General features: G+C 43.8%; 4 protein-coding genes across 5 annotated transcripts in view; 1 reads left to right on the plus strand and 3 right to left on the minus strand.

Moving 5' to 3' along the window:
- The window catches only part of LOC101761930 (GDSL esterase/lipase At1g71691), a 7,280-nt gene extending 4,109 nt beyond the window's left edge, over positions 1 to 3,171 (minus strand). The window contains exon 1 of the mRNA XM_004972978.3: positions 2,796 to 3,171. Within this exon, the coding sequence (XP_004973035.1) occupies positions 2,796 to 3,066 (271 nt within the window). The 5' untranslated portion in view covers positions 3,067 to 3,171. The remainder of the gene's footprint in view (positions 1 to 2,795) is intronic.
- A 943-nt stretch (positions 3,172 to 4,114) lies between these two features.
- On the minus strand, positions 4,115 to 7,609 carry LOC101763844 (SPX and EXS domain-containing protein 3-like). Its single transcript, XM_012846788.1, is given in 11 exon segments — positions 4,115 to 4,369; positions 4,458 to 4,527; positions 4,590 to 4,755; positions 4,843 to 4,997; positions 5,113 to 5,156; positions 5,440 to 5,493; positions 5,647 to 5,745; positions 5,748 to 5,762; positions 6,817 to 6,879; positions 6,881 to 6,913; positions 7,595 to 7,609. Coding segments are annotated over 11 exon segments (969 nt in total).
- LOC101762348 (agmatine coumaroyltransferase-2) lies at positions 7,380 to 9,047 on the minus strand. Its single transcript, XM_004972979.1, has one exon. It carries the CDS (start codon positions 8,997 to 8,999, stop codon positions 7,614 to 7,616), a length of 1,386 nt encoding a protein of 461 aa, XP_004973036.1. The 5' UTR covers positions 9,000 to 9,047; the 3' UTR covers positions 7,380 to 7,613.
- An 8,290-nt stretch (positions 9,048 to 17,337) lies between these two features.
- LOC101762751 (E3 ubiquitin-protein ligase RLIM) lies at positions 17,338 to 22,188 on the plus strand. Of its 2 annotated transcripts, none has more exons than XM_004972980.3 (5): positions 17,338 to 17,805; positions 19,595 to 20,339; positions 20,781 to 20,852; positions 20,979 to 21,125; positions 21,743 to 22,188. In XM_004972980.3, exons 2-5 carry the CDS (start codon positions 19,608 to 19,610, stop codon positions 21,878 to 21,880), a joined length of 1,089 nt encoding a protein of 362 aa, XP_004973037.1. In that variant the 5' UTR covers positions 17,338 to 17,805; positions 19,595 to 19,607; the 3' UTR covers positions 21,881 to 22,188. The 2 variants fall into 2 exon arrangements, with proteins under 2 accessions (XP_004973037.1, XP_012702392.1); XM_012846938.2 differs by lacking the exon at positions 17,338 to 17,805 and adding an exon at positions 18,929 to 19,306.
- Positions 22,189 to 22,798: the final 610 nt, after the last annotated feature.

The following is a 22,798-nucleotide window of genomic DNA, read 5'->3' on the forward strand; positions in this document are numbered from 1 at the left end:
TCAAAAAAATCGGATCATTTACGGTAAATGGGAAGGTGTATTATCTTGTTGTATGAAAGTTGGGTTTTTTCACATCTTTTCTTGGCCATTTGGCTCGGATGGCAGGCAGTACTTCAAAAGAAGATGTGAACAAACCAATTTTCATACAACAAGATAATGCACCTACCCATTTACCTGTGAATGATCCGGTTTTTTTAGAAGATGTGAACAAACCAATTTTCATACAACAAGATAATGCACCTACCCATTTACCTGTGAATGATCCGATTTTTTTAGGCTGCTATGCAACAAGGATTTAACATTTGTCTAATTTGTCAACCACCCAATTCTCTGGATTTCAACATTTTAGACTTGGGGTTTCGTCTAGGGGTTTTTTCGAGATCTATTCAATAGAAGAAGAATGAAAAAAACAGTAGAAGATCTAGTTCCAGCAGTGCAACAGGTAAATGGATCAATTGTTCACTTGTTTCATTGTTTTTTGAACAACTAATTTACCTATTGATTGATTTCTTCAACACATGTTTTGTAGGCATTCATAGAGTGTTTTTCATACAAAACAAACAGAATTTTTCTAACACTTCAGAGTGTTTTGAAGGAAGCCATGACAGTTAAATGATGCAACAAGTTCAAGATTTCTCACATACAAAAAGAAAAAACTAGAGAAAGAAGATCGGCTGCCATTGCAAATCTATTGCGAAGCGTCCTTGCTAGTCTTCCTGCATGAGACTATTATAGTAAAAACAAATGCATATTACCTTGAATGAATGGGACATGTAACCTTACTATTTTTTGCATCTTGCTTCATCTTCCTCCAACTTCTTCAAAACGTTATTAGGCACTAGTATGATGTAGCCATCCATTTGAAGCTTCTTGACATCAGGAATATAGATCTCGCAATCAAATTTTTCCATGTCATCCATTATCCTTACTGCGATATCGTAGTCGCGGTGAACAAAACCGCAACGGGCACACCTGCTAGCCGCAACGGGCACACCTGCTAGCGAGGCAGCGAGCTAGGCGGCAGCCTTCATCGTCATTGTCATCGTGGGTCGTGCCGCAGCGAACACAGAGAGAAAGCTTGGACTCCGGCGCAAGGAGTATGGCACGAAGGACTCTGAAGTCATCTCCATGGCGCCAGCAACGATCATGGGTTCCTGCTCGAGGTCATCCTCTATCGTTATCTCCATGGAGTACACCGGCACAACTCCTCCAACGTCACAGAGTCCGCCGCTGCATCCATGGAGCGACGAAGCGGCGAGCGTGGCTTTGAGGAAGCAGCGAGCGCAGCGTCGGCGAGGAAGCGCTGGCGAGAAAGCGGCCAGGCGAGGATAGACGAGCGGTTGAGGACGAAGGGAGGTGAGCGGGCGGCGCAACATGCGAAGCGAGGATGCGCTATTATTAGTACGCGGTGATTAAATGAGTGATAAACGGGCGACGTGGCGTACGAAGCGGCAGGGGCAAAGCCGTCCCAAATCACGCATGCAAGCGCTCGGCGACATCTTTACGCAAACAAGCAAAGTCCCAGAACGCCTTCCTTTTCATATACGCAGGGAGTAGTTAATTCAGACTTCTGTATCTGTTAATTCAATGCTCTGTGGCTGATCAACTGATCATATGGGACAAGAGGTACTCCCGCCTTACTATAGCTAGGAAGAATTACATGTAACTTTGATAACTGTGAGCCTAGCTTGTGTAATTATTTTATTATATTTGGATTCTTCTTTTTAATATAATATACAGCTCTCGTTCGTTTCAAAAAGACGTTTCAAAAAGAATTACACGTAACAACCTTGGCTACAGGCTTAGTTTTGATCCCTCAACTAAGAAACCATTTAACTATAAAAGTTCACCTCTCAAGACTTCAACTCAGAGTGGTCTTGGTGACAGGACGTTGACGTGGCCAACGGCTAAACTGTTACTTGAAATTTAAAATTTAGAAATAGCTAAAATATTTTAGAAAAATCTCACCTGTGCCGAGGAGTATTTTTGAGCTAAATAATTTTTCTAAGTAAAATAAAGTATAACAGAAACAAACTGAAGTATTAAACATCAATTAGTTTAATTTCATACCGAACTGATTTATTAGGTTCTAATTAAACAATCCTATGTGCAACTAAACTTTCCCAGAATTGTTTAAAGTCAAGTACAAATTTAGAAAATTGGGGATCTCTTTGAAAATTAGTATAGGGCTTTGGAAATTTATAGAAAAGACACGCCAGATGACGGCAGATACATACATGAGTATTGAGCTAAAATAAAATGTTCTCAACGGAATTAAATTTCAATAAACACGTGAAAATGGATGAGTTATACTTTTTTAAAAAGGTACAATTTATACATCATTTCCAATGTATAAAATACATTTAGGCTATAGAAGCTCCATAGCGCAAAGTTTTAAAGCCATTTCAAAATTTTAAAAATGCAAAAATTATTTTAGCACTGACCATATCATTGCATCAGCGCCACTTCACCTAAAAAAAGGCTTAAAATTCTAGGTAAGGCTAAAAAGCGAACCATGTTACACTAGTTTAGAGTGGAAAACTAACGGTTTCATTGTCGTTGAGGGTTAAAAATAATTACTGGAAAAGAAAAAGAATGTAAAGGTTAATTTCTTGGCGGTTTTTCCCGTTGCAGAAAAGTAAGCACCATTTCTTAAAATAGCCATTAGCAATATCAAAGAGAAAAGTGCACCTTGTGTATGAGGCTGAGCTAGCTCTCAAGCCCTGAAGAAAAGTGCTCTCTGACCTCTGAAGGAAAAAAAAACCCAAAGAGAACACACGCACGCACGTACGTACCGAGCTCGTCGACGATGGTGTATCCGTTGGAGAATCGGCCGGTGGGGCCGGCGGTGAAGTCGATGCCGTAGGGGAAGTAGTTGGCCTTGGCGAGCGAGGCGAGGTTGTTGTTGTTGCCGCTGTCGATGAGGGAGTCCCCGAACACGAATAGCGCCGGCGCCGCCGGCGCCCTCGGGCTCTGCTCTCCTCCTCCGCTCGCAGCCGCGAGCACGGCGCCGAAGAGCATCAGCCACCACAGCCAGAGGCCGCCGCTGGCCATCGTCGCCTGCATCGGCGCTGAATCGAAGCTGCTGTTGGTGCAGTGCACTGTGCTGGCGCAGAGGCTACACTGAGGAGCTGAGCTACTGAGACTCTGAGCCGGTGCACAAGCAATGCAAGGTGAGTGAAAGCCAAGGAGATGGAGGAAGCTGAGCAAGGTAATAATGGCCATGGGGGTGTATGGACCATATGGTCGGTCGGCTGTGAGTACGTGTCGATCGTGGTGGTGACGCAGTCATGAGGGGTGAATAAATGGTGGCGCCACCTGCATGCCACCCGTGCACCGGCCGCTCATGCCACGTCGGCGTCGTCGGCGTGCGACAGGGCGGCCATGCGCGGCGCCGGCCGGAAATCAGGGATGCTCGTGCAGCAGTAATTAACTTGAAGAAGCACATGCAGTTGCACATACAGTTAGTCACAGGCTCGAAAGGAAGTGTACTGGCAGGCTACTATTACGCCGATTGTCCTCAGCACGCGCGTCTCCATTTGGGGCCCAGATGGCGGCAGCGCCGGCGAGCATGGCCGCATGGGCGTCTGCCGGTCGGTTTCCATGGCAGGCAGGCTGCTGCGGTTGCACAGGATCAGGCGCACGTCAGGGGGAGTAAAGAGGCGCACGTCCAACAGGAACTGGGGCCAAGGATATGGTAAACAAGATGAACATGCATTTCTTCAGCAAGTCCTGGGCCAAAAACTCATGATTTACTTCATGTAGATTATTGGGTACAAATATGAGATAAAAGCAGGACAATAGTCAGTAAGTGACGAGACAATCAGAATAAAGACTTAAAATTTCGGTATTACTATCGTTATTCTTTCATGTGTAAGCGAATACCTCCTGTTGGATTCAAGAGGGTTACAACAGTATACAGCCCCAAGAGGATTACATGCGTATCGCCAAAAATTTCAAGTTTCTTATAGAACCTATCTATCATGTATCCTTGACCTTTTGATGTCTACAGGCAAAATCTGAACCGTCAACGTAAACTGGGCTATAATGGACTAATGGTCACACTAAAAGAATGGTGATGAATCTGCATTGCAAAATGAGACTGCTGTTCAACTCATACTGTATGGTCACTGGAATCCAGTAGCCTGTCTCCTTCCAAAGGCATGTTAGATGACATCTCCATGTTTTGCTTGGCTGACATCTTGTTCCACTCGTTCTCAACTCGGAAGAACACCCATTGCCACCGTCTCAGTATTTCCAGTGCTGCTATGGTGAACACTGTCAGGTAGTTTTGCCGAAGATGCGCTGAGAGCTTGTATGTCCATGTGCATCGCAGAACCAAATTGCTGCCTAACACCCAGTAGAACACCTGTAGAACATGTATAGAAGGACCGATGACCAAGTGTCCAGGGAGTTATGTGAAAGCAAAAATATATGTTTTCAACGCATGTGCATACCCAGTTCTGCCCATAAAGAAGATTAGTCCATATGCTTGGGTTTCTGAACATGAAAATCCTGGTTAGGATGCTGCAGGGACAGTAAAGCTCATGCTGAATGAATAGCAAAGAGATCATGTAAAGGCGCCACACCTCAAATCCCAATCTCGCTTTATATCCCAGTAGAAGGAATACAGTGAATTTATAACACTAGAGATAAGCCAGAGGGGCCTGTAAAAGCTAACCCACTGCTCAGGAAATACGTGATACTTGAGAGCCGAAAGGAAAATGACTGGAACTGCTGTTGAGTACTTGAGGGCTGGATTTGGGATTAAAAAATGGCGAGTCATGTAACTTACCTGCAAAATAAATTAACAATCAAAGTAGATGCATGATGAGTAAATACCATTCAAGAGACATGTCTTCTCCTTTGTATCCTTGTACTGTCGGAGGCATTGGAAGAAACGGCACAAGTAGGGGAGCACGAGAACAAGAGGAATAGCTATGGAGTGACTGCCACAAATAGAATCTGCTTCAAACCAAGCAATAGTCGCAACCTGCAAAATATTGAAATGGGAAACATTGTAGAAGAATGAGATCCGTTCTCACAATAATCTACAAACTGAGGAGAATATCTACATAGAAAATATCACATTCAAGAAACCAACCTGGCGATCGATTCACCATGCGACAAACTGAGCGCTCCAGATCTGAGAACACCTGTTATGAGGTGAAGCAAATAAAAATGGCAGAAACAACATAGATTAAATACTTATGACTCCAGATCTTGCTTTCTACTCCCTAAGATTAAAAAACAGTATGAATGTGTTCAGGTAGTTCGAAGATAATGTTTGTCCTCCATAAATTTATTAGGCTATGCCAAGATGAGAAACAGAGAATCGTGTGTTAACGACAGTCTGCACCATCCAGCTATCTCAGGAATTAAGTCAATTTGGAAAAAAAAAGACTGTCTGCAACCTATTCTCGATAGACTAGCACATACCTTTGACATGAATGTAAAAATATCGGCCAAAAAGAAGTCAGGGAATGTAATTGCCTGCACACAGGGGGACCATATAAGACCATATCATACTGTATATAGCAAATGTGCTTTGATCCTGTTACCCTCCACAACAGACCATATCATACTGTATATAGCATAGGAAAAGGTCAATCCTATTGTAACCATTACTTATAAAATGCAACTTACTTGTAAAGGCAGTATTATACGCCACACTGTCCTCAGAAAGTAAAAGCGTGATGATATGTAAAACATATCAAAACGAGAAAAGAGGATCAGAAGAAGGATATAGCATACAAGATAACCTACAGAGAGGCAGAACGATAGTGTCTATTAGTTCACCTTTTCATATTTGAAACGGATGCATGAGTGAGGAATATAGATCAAGATATTCTTGCTTTATTTCAAAATAAATATATAATATGGAGCCATAATTATGTACTTCAGTATTGTGCATGCAATATTAGAGATGTGCCTTAGGCCTGGTTTGGTTACTTTTACTTATTTTTAGCACCCGTCACATCGAATGTTTAGATACTAATTAGGAGTATTAAATGTAGACTATTTACAAAATCCATTACATAAGTGGAGGCTAAATGGCGAGACGAATCTATTAAACCTTAATTAGTATCTAAACATTCGATGTGTCACGTGCTAAAAATAAGCAAGGGAACCAAACGCCCCCTTACAATGGAAGCTACTACCATAGATGTAAAGTAAATACAGTAAAAGTAAAAGTAATTAATACTCGAAACTGGTGTTCAGATATTCTATTACTACGAGATATAGCTTATGAATTGACACTTGTGTTTGGATCCTTAAGCTAAAGTTTAGTTGTAGTCACATCAAATCTTCGAAGGCTAATTAGGAGGACTAAACTTAAGTTAATTATAAAACAAATTACACAGATGGAGGTTAATTCACAAGACGAATCTATTAAGACTAATTAATTCATGATTAGCACATGTTTACTGTAGCATCACATTGTCAAATCATGGACTAATTAGGCTTAATAGATTCGCCTCGCGAATTAGCCTCCATCTGTGCAATTGGTTTTGTAATTAGTCTATGTTTAATACTTCTAATTAGTATCTAAACATTCGATGCGATAGTGGGAACCAAACGGGGAGGAGATTTTTTTTTATCTTCATTGCTATGAATGTGTCAACAATATACTGATAGGCTATACTGAATTTATCCTTACATTCATGATTGTTCTTATGAAATGCTAGTATGGCGGAAGCACTACCGCAAACATAGGCAAAGATAAGCAATAATGCAAAAGGTCTCGTGACCTCAAACAAACAATAAAGGGTAAAGAATTGAATAAATTACTAATAAATGGACTAGATATTACACTGGTTGAGAGGCTGCAAGAGACACTTCTCCATGTGAGTAAAGATATAGGTAAGCTGTCATGCTTTGTAGGAACAATTAAAGTCAGCCAAGTACCACACTGTCATTGGGAAAACAAAATATACTCCTTCCGTTATTAAATATACGACACTGTTGACTTTTTTCATTTATTTGACTATTCGTCTTTTCTACAAATATTTTTGCAAATAGATAAACCTACAAGTTAAATTTAAAGACATTTGATAATAGACATAATGATACACATTTTATTTTAGTTAACTAACTCGTTTAATAGATATTGGTAGTTAAAGTTGGAGTAAAAAGTCAACGGCGTCATATATTACGAGAGTTACTGTAGCAGAAGAATCTGAACAGTAGTACGCAGGGTTACAGAAGAATAAAAGAACACTGATAAACGTAGAAACAACAAATGCAACTTGCACAAGAAATCTTGGTACAAGAGAATCAGGTTGGAAAGAAGACTGCTCATCTAACAGATTCGGAACATGCAACAAGCACAAGACATACTCAAATAGAATTACCCCAGTGAATCATGTTCATTGAGAAACAACACTGGAAACCATATATAGCATAGGAAAGCAAGATAAACAAGCTTTTTTCATGATGCGAAATGAGACTATTAACTTCGGAAACATGCACACACCAGATGTCTCCACTTTAATTTGCATCTCCCAGCGTGCACACTCCACGTCTCTACCTACGCACTGGTTGGCTACGTGCGCGCAATCATGCAAATGACATGACATGCTAATAAACATGCAGAGCCAGAGGCCATCGTTTTACTGAAGAACTACTCCGGGTTCCCCCGGCGAGAAGCAACAGCCCTTGAAGGTCTCCATGGCTCGTCTGTAGAGGGACACGTGGGCTTCCACGCTCCCGTCCCCCAGCGGGGACGGCGACAGGATGTAGACGACGCCCTCTGCCGGATAGTACCCGGGCGTGTAGAAGAACTGCCGGCCGCCGCCGAAGTCCACGTCGTAGAACGGGACCCGCAGCAGGCAGTACACCGCGACGTCCGGGCCCAGCACCATGGCCTCCGGGTCCGCCGACGCCGGCACGAGCCCTTCCTCTTCCACGGCGCCCGAGCTCGCGAAGTCGATGAACGACCGGAAGTAGGCGTCGTCGACGCGGGCGACCTCGCCGCGGATGAGCTCCGCGGCGCGGCCGAGGGGTCCCGCCACAAGCTCCCGTGCCGTGGTGGCTGGGTGCGCCCACAGCACGGCGTTGCCCGTGTACCCCTCCGGCACCCGCATCCGCGCCCGCCCGTTCACGGCGAGGTGCAGCGTCGTGGCCCGGCCGCCGTCGAGGCCCCGCACCGCAGTCACGCACCGCCAGAGGTGCGCCGCCAGGCACTGCGTCGTGCTGTAGGGGCGGCCGGGCGCGCCCGCGGTGGCGGACGCCCGGGACTTGAGCTCCGAGACGAACTCGCGGCTGAAGCGCACCAGCTGTACCACCACCTCATCGTCGTCGTCGTCGTCTCCAGCGCCGGCGCCGCCGTCGCCGCCGCGCATGCGCGCGTTCTTCTTATCCTCGCGTGGTTTCTTGAACTCGGTGCCGCGGTGCTCGAACTCGACCCGCGGCGGGTCGCGGGGCACGAAGAAGGACGTCCGGTCGTGCACCGGGACGGGGTCGATGGCGACGCCGCGGGTGGCCTGGCCCCACGCGACGAGGAACCGGCTGATGGCGAAGCCGTCACCGACGGCGTGGTGCATGGCGTGGCCGATGACGAGGGACCCGCACGCGAACCGCGTGACCTGGACCAGCATCAGCTCCTCCCCGGCGCCGCCGGCGCTCGGGTGGAAGCGCCGGACCTCGGGCGTGGGCTGCAGCAGCGGCATGGCGCTCTCGAGCGTGGCGCCGTCGGCCGCCGACGCCTCGACGAACCGGACGCCCGCGTCGTTGAGCAGGATCCCGCGGCGGCCGGTGGCGGGGTCCGCGCAGAGCCGGCCGGCCCACTCGCGGTACTCGGCCAGCGCCCTGGCGAGCCCCGCCTCGAGGGCGGCGGTGGTCGGGGACGGCGGGTGGAAGGCGTGGATGCCGAACATGTAGTCGTCGAAGCTGATCAGATCGAACACGGTCAGCGGGACAACGGTGGCGGCGGCCGGAGCGTCGCCGCCGTCGTAGTCGGGCTTGACGGCCTTGGACGACTGCACGGTGATCTTCATGTGGAAAGCGTGCACGCCGCTGTTGAAAAGCTAGAAGCACAAAAATAAAGACTTCCTCAGTTGCTCGTATCCTCCTAGCTAGGCTCCGGTCGAGCTACTTATAAACTGTCAACAATGTTGGGATGCGTGCACGGACGACGGCGGGAGGTGCGAATTGTTGACCCGATCGTGCATCCATGAGTTTCCACCCCTTCATGTGATGCCAGAGGTGTGCCATTGCCAAAAACTCTCACTGCAAAGACTGTCGGAGAGCATTTTTCTCGTTAGGGGCTTATCAGGCAAAAACAATCTTGGAAGCACAGGCAGTGTCTGGGAGGAGAGGGCTAAATTTTAGCCCCCGTCACATCGAATGTTTGGACACTAATTAGGAGTATTAAACCTAGACTAATTACACAACCCCTAGGCTAAATCGCGAGACGAATCTATTAAGCCTAATTAGTTCATAATTTGACAATGTGGTGCTACAGTAACCATTCGCTAATGATGGATTAATTAGGCTCAATAGATTCGTCTCGTGATTTAGCCTAGGGGTTCTGCTATTAGTTTTGTAATTAGCTCATATTTAGTCCTCCTAATTAGCATCCGAACATCCGATGTGACAGGGCTAAAGTTTAGCCCTTGTCTCCCAAACACCCCCTACAGTCGAAAATGCAATGCAAGATCTCAGTCTGAAAATACAACTGGTGCAAAAAAAAAAGTAGGAGGCTTATCATAGGACAAAACAGATCCTACTTCGACGGACTGGCTGTGTATTTTTGGTGGATATATGAAAAGAACGAAATAGAACAACATTCAATCAGGAAAGCAAACCTTTTGAGGATGTGGCATTCCTCGTTAAGGAAGAAGTCGGGTAATATTAGTGGGCAACACAGCAAAACAACCGAGACCGAGATCAGGAAGTGTAGTGGTTTTGCTTTCGTTTCTTTTATTTCTCAATCAACAGGGGGACGACGGTTGCTGTTTCTATCTTGTTTTCTTCTCTTTTCTCCTTTTTCCAGTTATCATTTGCTTAGTTGCCTCGCTGTAATAAAATTTTGACAAATCTCTTGTCGTCCGTTAAAAAAACAGGAAAACATAAACAATTTTCGAAAAAAAAGAGAGAAAAATACACGTACGTATGGCTGCCGATGTACATCATGAAGCCGCCATTGCTGAGCTGCTGACTTCGAGGGTGTTGGTGTACACGAAGCCGCTGTTAACGTTGCCGCAAAACCAGCCAGCCACAGTACGCGTCGAAGTCGTGGCTGGCGGGCTGTACCTGTACCAAGCTAGGGATGACGACATATCCTCGAGACCTCGAAGCATGCTAGTTTTTGGACTTTGGATGTGTCTGCAAGCGCCGGCGTGTATAGCCATTAGCATGCGCAGAGAGTTAGGCGGCCGCCGTGTGCGGGCGGCGTAGCAGTCCACGGTGCCATCGTCACTCGTCAGTTTTGCCTTTTCTTCTGTTCGAGGAGAAGATATACCTGCATCGTATCGTTTGTAATTCTTGGGAGGTAATTCTTCTGATCTTTAATCGTGATTCGTGAATATATGTTACGCAAGTTGGCGGGGTTGGGTTCTGAATCGTTGTTCTTCCAAGACGGTGCAAATTCACGTGGAAAGTGGATTTTGTGAGCATAAGGTCAGCTACCCACCCTATGACACGGCACACTTTTAGCCATCAGATCGGTACTGAAGGGCTAAGATTGAGCCACGTCTGACGATTCGATACCGATCCGATGGTTGAAAGTGCGGATGGATAGTTGTTTCTATGTTCACAAAGTATTTAACCAATTTATGTGTATGGTCTCCAATTGAAGTGTGATTAGAACTTCAAGCTATTCTTTACCTATGGTATGGTGAAGGCGCACGCTTTAGGGTGTGTTTGGTTGGGCTGTGGCTTTTGGAAAAGCTGCTGTGAGCTGTGGGCTGTGAAAAAGCAGCTGTGAGAAGGCAGCTGTGGGAAAAGTAGAAGACCCTTTGGTTAAAGCAGCTGTGAAACTGTAGACTGTGTACGAAATACCTATAATGCCCCTAAAAGGTCTGTGGGTGTGTTTATATGCAAATTGCTCGTAATAGAGAGTAATAGAGTAATGTGTTCATTAATTCGCACGTAAATGACTATTTTAGAAAGGAAAAAAAATAAATTTTATATGTTCTTCGTTCATTAAAGTGATGGTCCATATAAATAGAACTATATCCATCAAAAATTCTATACAATGATGTCATCCCTCAACATCACTGTCCTCCTCTCGCACTAACCAAAGCATCAGCTATCCTAGTACGAATGGTATTCATGGTATCCTCATTCTCCACATCGTCACTCTCATCTCCTTGTGTTTGTCTCGTGCCACATGTATGTTGTACCAAGTACTCCTCATCAGCATCACATCTTTTGAACTCCTTATCACACAAATTGCTGTCACGAATAAAATTATGCAATGCAAGACAAGCCATAATGATATGTTTCTGAGTACGAGGTGAGAAACTTGGCATGCTCTTCAAAATACGCCACTTCTGCTTTAAGACTCCAAAAGATCTTTCAATGACATTACGAAGAGATGAATGCAAGAAATTGAACATCTCGTACTTTCCTTGGGGAGGCCCCAAACGATGCTGAAATTCTGGTATATGATACGTGCTTCCTTTGAAAGGCGCAAGATACCCAATTCGGTTTGGGTAACCTGAGTCCACAAGATAATACTTTCCTACAAAACCAAGTTAGTAAGGTACATAATAATACAAGTATTGCTAATTTGATGAAGGAACCATGTATACCTTTAGGAGGCACGGGAATGAAGGAAAATTTGCCAATGCATGATTGAGGATACGTGTGTCATGTGCAGAACCCGGCCACCCGGCAACCGCAAAGGTGAACCTCATGTCAAAGTCACAAATAGCTAGTACATTCTGAGATGTATATCCATGACGACACGTGTGGTTAACCACTTCGTCCACTGGTACTACCACTTTAACATGTGAACCATCTATTGCTCCAATTGCATCTTTAAAGTATGGCCAAAACGGTCCTCTCTCACCCTTTTATGCTCCGTAGAAAAAGTGGGATCTCTTGGTTTAATATTGTTCTTAGCTAACTTGCACAAACACTTCAACACTTCGTGAAACTTCATGTGAACTGTCCAAAGTGACCGTGTGAAACGATTTTCAGCTTGTGAAAAAGATTGTGGTCCTCCGACAATCCACAAGAACATTGCCAATGACTCAGTAGATGAAACATTATTGGTTGAAGTCAATCCGCATGAAGTTTATCGAAAATCTCGGTGCTCATCCGAAACATCTTATAAAAATACCTCGGGCGTGACATACACCTCATCACCCATTGAATTCCAGTTTCTGACGTTTCCCTATATTCAGCTTTATGCAAATACCGCTCAGTATACAAGTTTCCCATTTCTCCCATAGCACCAGCATGTTGTGCAAGTTCAGCTAGCAGTAGTAGTCCTTTTTGTTCCCCTTTGGCTACATCTCCCAATCTATCATCCATCTACATGAGACATTAGTATATTAATAATTAAATACAACAACTTTCTTGACAATACTAAATGAAGAAGCTCAACATAACACAATAATAGATAAATAATGTTTCACATCTCCAAGCAAACTATGGTTCAACATAGGGTAACAAATTATGGTTCAACATAGGAAAATTCTTGTCACATATGATACTAAAATAATCTGACAAACATGGAAACAAATCAGTGGCGCTTCATCATCTCCTTTTCTAGCTCCCTCTCAATCAAATCGAGCCTTCCTTTAGTTGTTTCTAGAGAGCTAAAGAGCTCCCTAAATTCAGGTTTAACCATTAGGGAGGCGGTTGTGTGCATTAGAGCAGTTCCTTCTTGCACCCCACATTCTTTCACCATCTTCATAGTCTCTGTAATGGTAGGAACTAGGTTGGTTGGAGGAGCTGATGATGCTTCAACACTTGTGGAGATCCTCTCTGCAGCATTTTCTATCTTCAAACAAGTGGTCTTGTACAAACGAAATAATGGGCTCTTCTCATCCTTCTCTTCAACACCAATGGAGGTACCCTTACGTTTCCTTTTTCCTAGGTTCACTGTCATATCCTTCTGCTTAGGTTTTGCTACCTCATCCACATTCTCATCACTTGCCTCATCGGATGATATATCTCCAGGACAGGATGCAGAAGACCCACTTACATGTGCCTTGCCAAACAAGATATGCAGGTCATCAAGGAACTTGGGTCCTTGTTTTCGAAACTTCACATGGTGGCATTTGATTCCTTTCTCACGATTGTTGCATCTCTACAATTAGAAAAAAAATTTAATAAGGCACACCATAACGAAGAATGGGAAGAATATAATTACAATGACAACATAGTTCTTATAGCAAGGTGTTCGTCCCACCATTCGTCTGAGCAGTCAATAGTTATTTTGCCTCATCCCATCCAAGACCAGTTGCACAATTCTTGAACTCCATAAATGTTGAATAATCCTTTTTAAGAAGATCTAACTTGTTCTTCAATTATTTTTTTGTTCTCTTGTCACCGAATTTTTCTGCAAACTTTGAAACAACATTCTTCCAACCGGTAGTAGTAAAAATTCCCATCGGCCTATTCCCGGCTTCAATCTCTTCTTTGCAGGCATCAATCAAATGCCTTAAAAAAGTATCACCCCAATCCGCCTTATCACCCATTCTTCAGCCAACCAAAAATATTGTTTGATTCAATTCATATGACTAATGATAGATATTGTGACTTCAATAAATTATAAGAATTGCATGTGAACAATTTTGAGCCACTACCATCCTAAAAAATATTAAATAGCTTAGATAAAATGAAACTGAGGTTGTAAACTCCTGGGGTTTCTATTTTCCTTCCACGAAAAGAAAGCTACCAGTTCAAACATTGATAAGAAGACCTACAATGCGTAAATAGAAAGCTACCAGTTTGATTCGGTGAGCTCAGGGGCTACTTCATCATCATTACTGCCTGTCAAATCGTAAATAGAAAGTGCTGCTGTTCTACTAGCCATCAACGTCTACAGCAGCAGGGGCTACTTCATCATCATTACTGCCTATCATTACTACTGATCTACTAGCCATCATTACTACCACGGCAGCAACTATTACCATCGACAGATGAAATCGAGCCAAGTCCCAGCGACTCACCTTCAACGAGACGGACGTGAGAGCAGACGCGCAGAATACGACGGCCGTCGGCGGGCAGGCGCGGCGTCCGCAGGAACATGTACATACGAAATACGAGGCCGGAGGCGGACGGCCGGGTGCGGCGGCTAGGGGCGCGGTGTGGCGGGTGATCCAGGGGCGGCGACCGGATTAGGAGGCAGACTGGCGACTGGGGCGGCGGCCGGCGACCGGGACTTGGAGGGAGACGGTCCGCCGGGGGTGGCGCTGGAGAATACGGGAGGCGGACGGTTGACGGAAGACTTGCGCTAGAAATAGATCGGAAAAAAATGAACCGTTACCTTTCATAAAGAGTGGCAGGTGGGTAATTTTTTTATCCCAAAAGCACCTCAAAGCAGGGGATGGTGCTTTTGCATTTGTACTACACCAAAAGCAGCTTTTGGGCAAAAGCATTAGAGTTTTTTTGCCTTTTGGTTGGCTTTTGGCTTTTGCAAAAGCAGGTTCAAAAGCCCAACTAAAGGCACCCTTATTTTGCTTGCCCAAACAATCAATTGCTTGGGACCAAGATAGCAATCGGAGTGGATCAAGGTAACCGGGAAACGAAGAACAAGGAATGCAACTGTTGCAGGTGGGTCTAGAGAAATCAGTATCCAAAGAAACTAGTCCAACAAGGAGCAAATGCAGCATTCTCTTGGCACAACATCTCCCCACTGTAGGCAAAGATTATATCCCGGGCGCTTCTCCCCCCCTCTTAATTCAATTTAATCTTGATTGTTCTTCGATTCATTCAACGCTGCATTCTCGGTTATTGACCACACTATTATAAGAATTCAGTTTTCAGTTGTTTGAACAAGGTGGAGATATCGCAGCTAATTCCTTGGATCATATAAAAGATTCAAGGTAAGCTTGACTGATGGTGGGCCTTTCGTTTCCACCCAAAATCAAGCCCACGGGTCTGTTCAGCCCCATGGCAAAACCCTTTTGCTGAGCGATATAAATTGGTTTCGATCTAGGCAACCTACGGCAAGTGGGCCTTCGGAATTCTCCTCCTCTGTGGACTGTGTCATATTGAAAATTCGGCCTCGAATTGATTTATTTTAGATCTCGGCCTCGAATTGATGACTGTTCTAACTTCTATCCCATTTGATACCTAGTTGGGCTTGAAACAGTTTCCTCCGGGGCCCAGCCAAGCCCATCAAATTCGTACAGAATTAAGGCTCGTCTTTGCCTTTCCAAAAGCTGATTATACTGAATGAATGGCGTTATGGCACGATTTTGGTAAAAGGCTGTATATCTTTCGGATGAACAATCGTTTTATAGGATGACTAAATAAAAAAACATTTTATTTCAGTAAAAAGGTCGTTGGGTGCTGCCAGTCGTTGCAGCCCAAAATGGCTCAGGAAAAGAGCTGAGGCGCTGGCACACGTGCGAGACTGCAACCTACAAAAATTAGAGCACAATTTTCGCCTAAAAACATTTGGAGCACAATTGCACAAAAAACACATATGAAACCAGAGGAGGAAGGAGGCGGTAAAACCCGGAAGTGCAGGGCCGCACCGCAGGGGATGAACCAAAAACCACCACAATCACTGTAGATTTCATTAGTTTGATTTTTTTACTTAGAGTGAACTCAAAAACAGTTTATTAAGGAGCATGTTCCCAAGTCCAATTTGCTAACTGCCTTCTGATTCCATATTCTGGTAACATCACCATCAGTTGTCAGTGCATCACCCTCTAAAACCGATGTGACCATCTGCATAGTTTTGAGTTAGTGGACATGCGTAAAAACAAAACATGGAGAAACTCTGGGAGGGTCCAAATGGAAGCCAGAGAGAAACATCGCGGAGACGGCCACATCCTTATATAAGCCAACTCGTTGACCGGAAGTACGTATGCAGTAGTGGTAGGGGTGTAGTGTTTTGTTAATTTGGCCGTCCTAGTTTGAATGAAGATCATTTTGGTATTAAGAAACCGTAACGTATGGATTGAGTGTGGGTCCCTCTTGACCGTGTGGCCCTCCACTCTTTGACGGAGTAAACATGCCGCTGTACCACATACGTTTAGAGAGAAGCCCAAAATGGCCATAATTTGATTTTCAAGCAATTGAAATGGTCATATTAGGGATTTCCCCCCCTAATATAGCAAATTTAGATTTTTGAAAGTTTACTTTCAAAAGTCTTCCGATGTCGATTTTGACCTTCTTAGCATAATGCATTGACTTGCTATAAAATCGGCATCATCTTGAATGCACTTTGAATATGAATACCAAACTTGCTTATTATGCTATGCACCTTTTCTTCGGATACGCGGAGTACTTTGGCGAAGCTGTTTAATCTGAACATAGTGAATAGATTGAATCGTTGGGGAGCAAGCGGATTTGCAACGAGAATTTTGTTGTCTTAACACGTTCATCTCAGCCGCCCTGTGGGGCATATGGAAACAGAGGAATTTTTGCTCTGTTTCTCAAAATGGAGCGTGTCACAGCTTACATACTGCTTGGCCCGTTGGCCGCGCAAGGCACTTGGAGAAGATGGTCGGATACTAATTCAGATGGTACGTACGTTTCAGTGAGTACGAATACGGATTCGAATATTCTCAAATGTGAATACAAAATAGATAGTTCACATTCAAATATTATTTAATGTGAGTGATAACAATTAGCAAGTATCCATTTATTTTAACAATTTGGAAGAATGAAATTACCATGAAATCTACGAGGTATAACATATTTAGACCAATAGACCAAGAGAACCGCACCAAAATAATGTATTTAATTTAATATAAATAACTGAAAGTATCATTAAATAAAAATATAAAGTATTTTTACATTAATAAAACAAAGTTTCTCCAAATAGTTCACAACAATAAATATATTTATCAATGTGTACATTCATTCATATACGAATCCGATTTTGGATATAGAGATAGACGTAGATATGGATTTGGATAGTTCCGGTTATACAAGAGTAATTGGCGATCTGACATGTAGTTGGGACCGGCGTTTAAGTGGCTGCGGATATGGTACGCGTTGATGACCTTACCCTTGAGGTGCGAATAACGTTGGCAATTTGAAATAAAGGCAGCGGCGGAATTCCCCATCGTTTTTTTTTTCTTTAAATGGGTCGCTGAATTCTGATCAAATAGGAGAATGCCAGCCATGATTCATTGCCTTGACCATACGGATGAAGATCATATAATTAGTAAAATATTTGTATTTATACATAAAAGACACTATCAGATGCTTAGATATCCTAGAGAAATCCAAAAAAAGAAATTAGACGAAATGCGGGGAGGTATGCGTGCCACTCGCACATCACTACCGCTCCTCCCCTGTTTTCACATGACGTGGCCGCAACGCCGCCTGTGCCCTCGAACCACTTCGACGACCACGGCCGCGGTGGGGCCGAGGGCCCCGCTCCCCCAACCTTTTTATTCGGCCCCACCTGTCAGCGGGCGTCCCTAGGTGCTCAGTCAGCACCCAGCGCCGCCGCCGCCGCCGCCGAGCACGCCTCTGCCCTTGGCTTATTTGGCTTCTTCCTTCCCTCTGATGGCGGCCAACTACGGGAAGGCGCCCCTCTCCCTCTCTCTCGTCTCGCTCTTCTAAATTGGGTTGGGTTGGCTCGCCTCTCTCTCCTCACCGAGGACGCAGGAGGGAGGGAGAGCGAGAAGGGAGGCAGGCCCCGCCGCGACGGAGAAGGTTCGGATATTTCCCTCCCTCCTTTTCCGCTCCTACTCTCTCGAGTTCCTCGGCGAGTGCCTGTCGCTGGAGATCGACGATGTACGGTCGTGCGGGCGGGCACTGTTCTCTCTCTAGCTGCCGATCATTCCCTCCCTCGCGCTGAATTTGCCTCGCCGAACCCGTCAGCCCATCCATCTGTGCTCGTTTCGGAGGGAGGGGTCGGGAGCCGATTGATTGATTGATTGATAAGATGGTGGGTTTCAAGGAGGGCCAATGCGGATGCCTCTATCTGTCGTATACCAATTGGACTTGGCGAAGCGGCCAAATCGGCTTCGGCCTCCGCGCGCGTGTTCTCATATTCCCTTGATTAGTTGAACGACGAGGAGTTTCCTTTGTTTTCTGCGATCGGTTCGTGTCGATCGACGGGAACGGAATTGTTTGGTTGCCCTCTTCTCCTTGTTCCTGTCGAGCGGGCGATTCCTGGAGGATTGCTTGACGCCAAAACAGCGGCGGGCATTTCGATCGACCAGTCCTTTTTTTTCCCTCGCCATCGCCTCTTTATTATCTCTTTGGTTTCGTTTTTTCCCGTCCCAGCCGGCCACATAAATTGTTTGTCGCCTGGCAATAGCAATCGCTATAGGAGGCGACGGCCGATCCTCCGTGTTTCCTTGGATGCGGGAATAACAGGTGATCATTTCTATTGATGCCTTGGAATTCCCTGGATATTGTCGGATGAATAATTCCAGAATTATGGGGGTTATTCGTTTAATCTCCATTAATTTCCTGTTGCAAACACCCTTTGGCCCTCCTTGGAACCTAGGATCTCCCTGCTTTTCTTCTATTCTTTAATTTAACCTTTACATAATCCTGCATTTCTCTATTAGTTTATTATTATTATTGGTCTCTGGCAGTGCCGAGATATAAGGTATCATATATCTTTTGGGAATCTGGATACATCAACTACTTTACGGATCACGTCTCAATCGTTGATCCACAGTGGCTTGGCGTGCTGGTGGGGGTATAAGTGGATTCACCTTTCAGCAAAAGGCAATAGTGTCAGCTAGAAAGGGCAGGAGGGGAACCAGGCTACCAGTAACTTTATTTCTGGTGGTTTTTCATCCTCTCATAAGCTTTACGGTTGTAGGAAGCACCTCAGTACCTAATTCACATGTAGAGTTTTCATAGGATATACCTAACTGAAGATAGTTTATGACAATGGAGTTGATTAGGCTAGATTGCCCAATTGTATGCGTGTAGACGTCAACGTCATTCTGGTTGTGCTGGTTCAGTTTTGTCAGTATGCTATTCTTGCAAGCTAAATTCAGCAAGTACTGGTCAATGGTTGCTAGCTTGTATGTTTCATCTCCTATATATGTGACCCCTGACCTCTGCTCTTTGATACCTTGGTTCCGATGAGGGAAATACCTTGTTTCATCTAGTCATTTATTCTTCCTGCTAATGCTGGCAAGTTTTGGACACAAAAGTAGCACTGGTCAGATACTTCTGAGTTCGGAATTATGTAGGTTTTGGAATATCCCTTTACCATCCTGGTTGGTTATACATCATTTGCACATCTTATGTGTGCCTATTAGGTTCAGACTCAAATTGTTCACGAACTTATTTCACATGAACAGGCAAGGTGCTTGATTTCAGTATGCTGATAGTGTGTGTAGTCTCAATGTGCCATTCTCTTGTCCCCTGTAATTAATTTGTTTAAAACATTTTTGTGTCATCAATTAAATTGAATTATGACCTTGCTGACTTGAAATGTTCAACTTTCACTAATTCAATCTGCCTCTTATTTCAGTTGAATATCTGATATGGATGAAGCAATGGGAAGGCGAACAGTCAGTGGCCTTCTTGTCACCAGAGGAGGCTCAATTCTTCTCTTCAGGGAGGAAAGCCCGCGCCACAAGTCCACTGCATGTTGTACACGCCTTGGATGCAGCAGTAAGCTTTTCCCGAGCAAAGACAGGAAGATGCGCAAGACATCGAAGGAGACAACAACTTCTCAGATATCACAAGAGTTGAGGAAATCCAACAGGATGTCCCCTCAAGGAAGTATTTCTTATGATAGAAGCTCCTGCAGGAATGCAACAAGTACTTTTGATGAGACTGACAGCAGACCAAGAAGAAAAGAAAATGCCGGACGTGATCTACTAGCCCGATTAAAAGAAAGGGTCAATTCATCAAGGAAGCACTCATTGAGTGGAGGTAGTAGTCCTTGCCTATCATCACAACATACATCCAACTCTGGCTCCACAAGCAGTAGCCGATCAATTTCAAGATCGATATGTCGGCAAGCTTCGAGAATGAGAAAGGATGAAGGGAGGATTACAGAAGCTGTTAGGACCCATAGAGCCAGAGATAGCAGTGGAAGAACTAGGGAAGATGTGCTGACAAGAAACTCCAACCAAGATCCTTCAGGCAGGTTTCTTTCTCGAAGCTTGCTCAGACACAGGAGTGGACTTCGGAGAGGTCCAATATCTTCATTGGAGGACAGTTTGGATAGTTCCAATGACTGGCGTTTTGATATGGATGAAAGTGAAGAGGTACATCTTCTTATACATATCACCATAAACATTGTTAATTATCCACCCGTTTCAGATATAACTGCATCAGAAATGCAGCCGTTCTGCATTTACTCAAATGATTAGCAGGGGCCGCATGTGTGGTGGTGTGGTGTCTAGTAACCTAATGTACTCTTTGCTCAAATTTTGACTTTAATGGTATGCAACTACTACACTGTCCATCAGTAAATTTCGTCATTACTGTTTCAAAGACCCCTCTGCCATTTTCATACACTCAACCTGTCTGTATAGGAAATATTTCGGACTATTCTGATTGAAGTGATCCCTTGAGTTAGTACCTTGGTTGTCAGTGTTGTCTTTTAATCTTTCATTGAGTAATGTGAATGCGACGATGGCAGAGGCAACTCGTATTGCCAGTAATGTTGTCAGTGTGTTCTTAGGAAATGACATTACGCCTTGCAGGTTGAAGATTACTATGTCTTCAATGATCGGCATAGGGGAATGAGAATGGACATTGATGACATGTCTTATGAGGTACATCTATTCTTCAGCCTGACACTGTTTTACTGAAGCCCATCCATATTTATGTTATAAAAAAAATTCTCAAACATATTTTGTTTGGAATGCTGGCATTATGAACATGAATATGCTATGCTATAGGAATTGCTTGCTCTTGGGGAGAGAATCGGTACTGTAAGCACCGGCCTTTCAGATGGTGCACTTTCTGAGTGTTTGAAGAGAAGTTTCTATGTGCCCACAGATTCAACAAGCCATGAGGATGGTGATCTCAAATGCATCATATGTCAGGTACGTTCATATATTGTTATGGTATGATCTAATTACTCTCCACGTTCCTTACTGTAACCATTTGTTCAAAAATACATCTTAACTATTTTCATACTAAGTTCTATACTCCTAGCATTGATTGATAGATATAAATTATCAAAGTACAATGTTAATGTACTATCTAAGTAGCATTAGGTGCCTTGGAGCCTATTCAGGTCTTACCCATTTGGATTTCAGAAAGAATCACTCTAGTTGGGCATTCATAATGATAATAATAAAGTGAAAACACAATTGAGCACAGGATAAGTTTTCAGTGAGTGAAATTATCTTTATGTTCTACTGGCATACAATGAAGACTATCAGGCTACCAACTGGCAGCTTTCTATCGGTTTACCACCAGCTACAGAAACAAAAAGGATTCCTTTTTTTTAGAAAAAAGTTTATTTTTGCATGATATCAAGAAAGTACTAAGGATCACCTTACCAAAATTAGGAGTGAAAACCAGCTACCATGAGGTAGCCTGCTGCAGCTTGTTATTGTTACCAAAATTCCTTGAGCACAGCATACTTCGGGTTTACAAGAGACACATTCTACATAAGTGGTGTCTTATTTTTGTTCCTTTTGATGTCATTTTCCAGGAGGAGTACTTTTCTGGTGTGGAGGTGGCCAAGATGGCATGCAAGCACTATTATCATGTCACTTGCATCCAACAGTGGCTTCGGCAAAAGAACTGGTGCCCAATCTGTAAATCGGTCGCTTCTGCTGTCAGCACATAGTGTTTTGTTCAGAAACAAAGAAACATATAGATTTATTATATTGGCATAGGACTACACTACATTTTTGTTTTAGACTACACTGCATTTTTGTTTTAGAATGAATTATTCATTTCAATCCCAAACTGCACTTCATCTCATTCAATTCACACCCCACAGCCAAAGCAAGCTAAATGAAGCAGGGAAATTATTCTCAGTTTTGATACTGAAGAACTGAAGTCTGTTGAACTCGGTTTTTTTCCATCTTGTATAGAAACAAGAACGCTTCACTATCAGTGCAATTTCTGTCAGCCATTTTGCATGTTTTATTATGGCTTCTATGATGATTTTTCTTCTTAATGTTAATTTGCAAATGCGGAGTACATATTTCTTTCTTTTAGAAAAAAATAACTAAATAGTTAGTATTTGAACCATAAGGCCATTCATATTGAGCAGTTTCATCTTGCCGTTTCCAAAAGTGTCGCATCATCTAGAGATGTTTGAGTTGACGACTGAAACAAGGCCTCCAATGCACAATTTCATTTCGTGGTTTGATAGGGTAGCCATACCAGGTGCATGGGAATGGATGCAATCACTGAATCACATAAGATGAAACTCTATCTCCTAATGTCTCTAAATGTCCGTTTCATTTGGTTTCATATGGTTTCATACTCTAGAAAACAGTGCACACCCAGTTTTATTCTGGATGATGATGGTTTCATACTCTAGAAAACAGTGCACACCCAGTTTTATTCTGAATGATGAGTGTAGGATCTAGCAGGTGAATAAGTGGGTTCAACTAAATTTCACAACACCAAATAAATTTAATTAGCAACACAAAAGAAATCCTAATTCTACTTTCCTTCTAACTAGGTGAGGGTTTGTAACTTAGGGTGACAAGATACAATTCAATCTTTAAGAATGTAATTGCTCAAAGTAAGG

The sequence above is a fragment of the Setaria italica genome, chromosome VI (genome assembly GCF_000263155.2).
Source record: "Setaria italica strain Yugu1 chromosome VI, Setaria_italica_v2.0, whole genome shotgun sequence".
Lineage (NCBI taxonomy): Eukaryota > Viridiplantae > Streptophyta > Magnoliopsida > Poales > Poaceae > Setaria > Setaria italica.